We start from the raw sequence: 7,572 nt of genomic DNA on the forward strand, positions 1-7,572 counted from the left end.
AGAGAGCTTTGCATCAGAAGTGAAGAAGTAAGCCGGCTGGGAGAAAAACAGAAGAAAATTATATCTCAACTGCAGGCTGAAAGAGAAGGATTTTAATTCACCATCTCTGACTTCCAAAATGAAGTGATACTGTTATTTTCCAAACATAACAACATGAAAAAAATTGTAAGAATGCTAAACAAGGGATCTAAAATGTTAGATGAAGTTTTGCAAATTGGAAAAGCAGCTGAAGATCTGAGAGGGATTGGCTTTAAAAATCAATCTCTGCATAGCCAAGGAGAATCATCTATGACTAATTTTGTTCTTCCAGGGAGGGAGTCTAAACCCGTAATGTATAAACCTTTGGCTCAACATCATGCCAGTCATCAGAACTCTCAAACTAAAGGAGGATCATCTCCTTGGAGATGTCATTACTATGGAAAATATGGTCATATAAAACCCTTCTATTTCAAATTGTATGGTTATCCAAAGTACCCAACACAACCCAGGGTTAACCAAAAGAAAAAATGGATACCCAAGACCGTCAACACCAACTTTATAGCTCACACCTCTCTTAGAGATTCAGCATGAGAAGATTGGTATTTTAACAGTGGATGTTCCAGACACATGACAGGTGTTAAGAAGTTCCTTGAAAACATCAATCCATACTCAACCAGCTATCTCATGTTTGGAGATGGGGGCTAAAAGTGAAATTAAATGGGTTGGAAGACTAACATGTACTGGACTCCCAAGTCTCGATAATGTCCTGCTGGTAAAAGGTTTGACTGCTAACTTAATTAGTATTAGCCAATTGTGTGATGAGGGTCTTAAAGTTAACTTCCCAAAATCAGAGTGTCTTGTCAATAATGAGAAAAATGAAGTGCTAATGAAAGGAGACAGGTCTAAGGACAACTGTTACTTATGGTCCTCTAAAGAAACAAACCATACTCCCACATACCTAATATCCAAAGAAGACGAAGTTAATCTATGTCACCAAAAACTTGGACATCTGCATCGGAAGGGGATGAAAAAGATTGTGTCAAAAGACGCCATTAGAGGTATTCCAAGACTCAAGATCGAAGACGGTAAAGTCTGTGGTGAGTGTCAAATTGGGAAGAAAACTAAGATGTCACATCCAAAGTTATAACATTAGACGACTTCTAAAGTTTTGGAACTTCTTCATATGGACCTAATGGGGCCTATGCTGGTTGAGAGCCTTGGAGGGAAAAGGTACGCCTAAGTAGTTGTTGATTATTTTTCAAGATTCGCGTAGGTGAACTTCATCACAGAAAAATAAGATGTCTCTGAGGTGTTCAAAGATCTATGTCAAAGGATTCAAAGAGAAAAGAAAAGTGAAATCATCAGGATTCGAAGTGACCATGGGAAGGAATTTGAAAATAGCAGATTTGCTGATTTTTGCTCCTCTGAAGGTATTGGTCATGAGTTCTCCTCTCCTATCACCCGACAACAAAATGGGGTTGTTGAACGTAAGAACAGAACTCTCCAAGAGTCAGCTAGAGTCATGCTTCATGCCAAGCATCTACCCTACCATTTCTAGGATGAAGCAATGAATACTTCCTACTATATTCATAATAGAGTCACTCTAAGAACTGGTACCTTAACTACTCTCTATGAATTATGGAAAGGAAGGAAGTCCACAATCAAATACTTTCACGTTTTTGGAAGCAAATGCTACATCCTAGCTGACCGTGAACAAAGAAGAAAGATGGATCGCAAGAGTGATGAAGGTATATTTCTGGGATACTTTATAAACAGCAGAGCTGATAGAGTCTTTAATTCCATAACAAAAGTTATGATGAAATTCATCAATGTGGAAGTGGATGACAATATCTCAGTAAAGGGGGAGGATGTTGAATCAGATGTGGAGACATTATATCAGCAAATCAACTCAACTAAAAATGAGGAAGATATTAAATCAGACAATGAATCAGGAAGTGTTGAAACTGATAACCCCCAAGTCAACAAAGGTCCCTCCATCAGAATACAGAAAGACCATCCAACAGATCTCATAATTGGAAACCTTAATGATGATGTCACCACTCGATCTAGGGATGTGATCTCAAATGCTTGTTTTGTTTCTAAGTTTTAACCAAAAAATGTGAAGGAAGCTTTGACTGACGAATTTTGGATCAATGCATTGCAAGAGGAATTAGGTCAATTTATAAGAATTGAAGTATGTGACTTAGTTCCTAGACCTAAAGGAATGAATGTTATTGGTACAAACTGGATCTACAAGAACAAATCAGATGAAAAAGGGATTGTAACCAGAAACAAAGGCATACTTGTTGCTCAAGGATACACTCAAATTGAATGGGTCATTTTGATGAGACATTTTCCCTTGTTGCTTGCATTGAGTCAATAAGACTACTGTTTGGAGTGGCTTGTCTACTTAAATTCAAACTATTTCAAATGGATGTAACAAGTGCCATCTTAAATGGGTACTTGAATGAAGAAGTCCATGTTGAACAACCCAGTGGGTTCATAGATCCAAACTTTCCAGATCATGTTTACAAGTTAAGGAAAACTCTTTATGGACTAAAGTAAGCACCTAGGGCTTGGTATAAGAGGCTCATTGAGTACCTTGTTAACAATGGATACAGGAAATGAGGAACAGACAAAACTTTGTTTGTTAAAGAATAGCATGGAAAACTCATGATAGCTCAAATATATGTTGATGACATTGTGTTTGGAGGGATGTCGAACCAGATGGTACACCATTTTGTAAAGAAGATGCAATCTGAGTTTGAAATGAGTCTTATTGGTGAACTGGCATACTTTCTTGGGCTCCAAGTCAGACAGATGGATGACAATATCTTCATATTCCAAAGCAAGTATGCCAAGAGTATAGTGAAAATGTTTGGCATGGAAAATGCTAGCCATAAAAGGACACCTGCACCAACTCATTTAAAACTAACAAAATATGAGAAAGGTACAAATGTGGATCAAAGTATGTACAGGAGTATGGTTGGTAGTCTGCTTTATCTCACAGCTAGCAGACCTGGCATTACATTTGTTGTAGGAGTCTGTGCTAGATATCAATATGAACCCAAAAGGAGTCACATTACTCAAGTGAAAAGGATTCTGAAGTATATCAATGGAACCAGTGGATATGGAATGTTGTATCCTCATAATGCAAACTCCTTACTAACAGGATACTGTGGTGCAGATTGTCCAGACAATGCTGATGATAGAAAAAACACTTTTTGAGGATGTTTCTTTTTTGGAAAATAATCGCATATCTTGGTTCAGTAAGAAGCAAAATAATGTGTCCTTATCTACAGCTGAGGCTGAATATATTATTGTCGGAAGTAGTTGCTCTTAATTAATTTTGGATGAAACAAATGTTAGAAGAATACAATGTCCAACAAGATGTCATGACATTGTACTATGACAACCTAAGTGCTATTAACATTTCCAAGAACCCTATTCAACACAATAGAACTAAGAACATTGATATCCATCATCACTTCATTAGGGATCTAGTGGAAGACAAAATTATCACTCTTGAGAATGTAACTACTGAAAAGCAACTGGCATAAATTTTTACCAAAGCTTTAGATGCAAATAAACTTGAAAAACTAAGGGTCGAATTGGGCATTTGCATGCTTGAAGAATTATAGCAATTGCTGAAGAAGAGAAAAAGAAATCAAATTCTCTCTTCCCTCCACTTAACTTTGAACAAAACTAAAAGTCCACCATTACACCTTTTTCTTATTTTCCCAACACTACGCCCTAGCCACCTTCACGCTAACCTCTACATTCTCTCTCTCAAACTCGTTCTCAAACATCTTCATATCTCCATCTCCTCTATACCAAAAACTTCCAAAATGTCACAACCTTTTGTCTCCACTCCAAGCAAATCCTCCAAAGAGAAATCAAACCCTAAAAATATTGGCACTGAGATAGATCTCTCTGATGTCATCATTAATGTTGTTCCCTTCTCGATTGTTTCATTCCTTGCAACTCCCATGAGAAAGGCCATACTTTCATCTTCAAGGAAAATAAAGCCTAATAAAGTAAGTACCTCTTATACTCCCTCCATAACTACTATAAATATGAATGATCCTGAATCGCCAACTGGTGTTAAGAAACCCATGTCCACGACTAGTCTGTATCTCGATCCCATTAGCATTGAACCTATGTTGTTGTGTCTAAAGATTGTCCCGCTGCGACAAATGTTATGGAAAATGTTGAAGCTTCTGAAACCAACAATAAACCTAGATCTGTTACTACCTTGAGTAAATCTAGCATGATCATTGCTGACAGAGACAATGTTTATAAGAACATTCGTGTGTTGATCTCTCAACTTTTGGGAATTGACCCCAAGATAAATGTCGTGCCAGATGTCTCCTCCTTGGCCCATCCTGATAATAATACTAAGAGCCCCAGAGATAACCCTGATGAGCATGCACCTACTTTGTCTCCTGAGAAATCACAAGACAAAGAAAGGCCGGAAGATATAACTAATGAGCTAGTTAACAACGATAAAAACCATGTTGATCAACCCATTGACATTGTTAATATTGAGGAACTGAACTTTGATGATATTCCTATTGGACAAAGACTAACTCCTGACATTGCTAAAAGATTGAAGAATAGAAAAGGACAAGATGTTGGATCCTCCAACACTTCCTCCAAATCTGTCAGGAAAAAAGCTAGTGTTGGTCCCACTAAAAGATGGAGCAAGGTGGTGACTCCTATATCTAAGAAGAAGTCCCTGAAAAGGAAGGAAGTTCCCTTTGAATCAAGTGAATCTGATCATAATGTCGAACACATTGTTCAGGACATCATCTCTACTTCCAGAAAGCAAGCCTCTGGGAAGAAGATACCAGCTAATATTCCTGGAGTTCCACTTGACAATGTTTTTTTCACTCTGTTGAAAATGTTTAAAAATGGAAATATGTTTATCAAAGAAGGTTAGCACTGGAAAGGGAATTGGGGAAGGATGTTTTTGAATGTAAATAGGTGTTTAGTCTGATTCAAGAAGCTGGTTTAATGAAAACTGTAACAGGCTTTGGAAAGTACTATGAAATACTTGTCAAAGAGTTTATTGTGAACATCTCCAGGGAGTGTGACAACAAAAGGAGCAAGGAATTCAGGAAAGTGTATGTCAGAGGAAGATGTGTGAATTTTTATCCTAAAATAATCAACAAGTCCTTGGGTAGAAAGGAAGAAGAACAAGCTAAAATTGAAGTCTCTGACAATGTCATATGCAGAGAGATCACTGCTAATCCAGTGAAGGAATGGACAAGGAAAGGGAAATTATCTGCTAGTGCCTTGAGTGTCAAGTATGTTGTTCTCCACGAAATTGGAGCTCCAAATTGGGTGCCAACCAATCACACCTCCAATATAGCTATTGCGCTAGGTAAGTTCACCTATATTGTTGGGACCAAGTCAAATTTTGATTTTGGTTCCTATGTTTTTAAATAGACTATGAAGCATGTTGCATCTTATGCTGTGAAAATGCCAATAGATTTTGCCTCTTTCATAGGTGGAGTTATCTTGAGTCAACACCCCAGTATATTAATCAATTCTAATAGTACATGTAATATGGACCCTCCTCTCTCATTGCATTATAGGTTGTTCACTAGGAAACATGTCCCAGACATTGTCATGACGTCTGGAAAGGCTCCTTCAAGGTCCACTGACAAAACAGGCATCCTAGCTGAGCCGAAAGACAACTGCAAGACTTTGGATGAAACTATAAAAAGTTGTACTGAAAGGAAGAGCAAAATTGAAATGTTTATTAAGGCTCTGTCTGAAGAAAAAGGTGGTGTGAAAGACGATGGAACAGATGAGGAAGAAGAAAATGAAGACATGACTGGTGCAAGTGATGAGGAAGATACCAACAATGATAAAGATTAATGATATCTAGATCTTTTATGTGTTGTTTATGATTTTTTTTCTTTTGTGGGTTGTGCCATGGATTCTATTTTGTGTATTCTATAAGTGCTATGTGGTTTGTAAACCCTCTTAATCTTGTATGGATTACATTGTTCGTATGGTTAATGTGGATTGTTTGTCAACTTTATGGCTAAATATGGGGAGTAGGTGTGTTTGAATGGGTATTGATGCTTCTTGTCCCTCTTGCTCCTTGAGGGGGATCATGTGCAGGTATGTAGGGGGAGTAACCCTTGGGGTAACTCAGCATGTGGTTCTGATACTCAAGGGGAGCGCATGATCTGATTCTAGTGTTCATGATGTCAGGAACAATGTCCCGACATCCTGTATAAGAAAAAAGGAATTTTTTCTGATGTGCTAATGTTTTTGTTATACAGTATGAGGCTTGTGGATTCGTTGCGCCTGGCTCTAGTGGCTGTGTGAGAAAGGATGTCGTATGTTTTCTTGTTGATATACATCCTTGTTTCTATCCATTCTATTTATTGACAGTTGACCGTTGCAAAGATTGTTTTAGCCAAAAAATTCCCAAGGGGGAGATTGTTAGGTTTGTCATTTTGTGATTGGCTGCATTTTGGAAAAACAAGTATTTTTGACAGATGTTGAACAAGATGTCCTGACATGTTATTTCAGCATTTTAGCGTAACCGAGCTTAAGTTGGTTGTGAGATTTAGTCTCCTTCCTTAATGTTTTATCTAATGATTCTCTGAAGATTTAGCTCTAGTATATTATTACGTGTTTTCCTTGTTCCTGAAGAATATCGTATCTTGACTTATTTACGAAGTAACAATGTCAAGACATTTTTAGGAAACATTTGATTTGTTTGAAATCATATCTTCAGAAGATTGGGAAGAGATCTTGGATCTGTTGCAAATCAAAGACCAAAGCCCATGCATGTCACTGCTATTTATATAGGGGTTCTAAACCTAAGAATGTATCGAAGCAATGCAGTACTTTGTTATCATTAGGGTTTCGTGTGTGTGCTTTGTGTGAGCCATTCGAGTATCACATTGATATATGGATTGGATCTGGTGTATTGAGTTGTATCTAACAATCCCTCAGAAGCTTTTAAGCAAGAGTGGATTATGTTTTTCTGTTGTGTGTTATCGTGTGGTTGAGGGAAGTGAGAGGGGTTTCATATCTAGGTATGCCCTAGATATAAATGTCCACAAGTAGAGATTAGGTGAGAAGTATGTAAAAACTGAGGTTGTTTAGGACTTCAAACTAATTCTGTGATAATGGATTTCCTTTCTGGCTTAGTAGCCCCCAGATGTAGGTGACGTTGCACTGAACTGGATTAACAACTTATTGTGTTATTTACTGTTATACTATTTTATTTATCCTGCTATTGTTTGTGGTGTGATAATGTGCAGACCCTGAGGTCGTGATGTCGTGTACGACATCAGGATCTGCTTGCCATAATTTCACCCTAGCTAGTAGGAAGCTGGTTGTGTATCAATATGAGCAATTAATTGATAAAATATTCAATAGAATTAGGCATTGGACTGCAAAGCTTTTAAGTTATGTAGGAAGACTTCAATTTACCAAAAGTGTCTTATTTTCAATAACTTCTTATTGGATGCAAGTGTTTCTAATGCCTAAGAAAGTGATCAAGAAAATCGAAGCAATGTGCAGAAGTTACTTATGAAGTTGTATTGAGCGAAACAGAAACCT

At 37.5% G+C, this 7,572-nt stretch overlaps 1 protein-coding gene across 1 annotated transcript; it reads left to right on the forward strand.

The window, feature by feature from the left end:
- The first annotated feature begins 4,180 nt into the window (after positions 1 to 4,180).
- LOC127096297 (uncharacterized) lies at positions 4,181 to 5,865 on the forward strand. Its single transcript, XM_051034883.1, has 4 exons — positions 4,181 to 4,916; positions 5,012 to 5,105; positions 5,217 to 5,365; positions 5,474 to 5,865. Exons 1-4 carry the CDS (start codon positions 4,181 to 4,183, stop codon positions 5,863 to 5,865), a joined length of 1,371 nt encoding a protein of 456 aa, XP_050890840.1.
- Positions 5,866 to 7,572: the final 1,707 nt, after the last annotated feature.

The sequence above is a fragment of the Lathyrus oleraceus genome, chromosome 6 (assembly GCF_024323335.1).
Source record: "Lathyrus oleraceus cultivar Zhongwan6 chromosome 6, CAAS_Psat_ZW6_1.0, whole genome shotgun sequence".
Classification (NCBI taxonomy): Eukaryota; Viridiplantae; Streptophyta; class Magnoliopsida; order Fabales; family Fabaceae; genus Lathyrus; species Lathyrus oleraceus.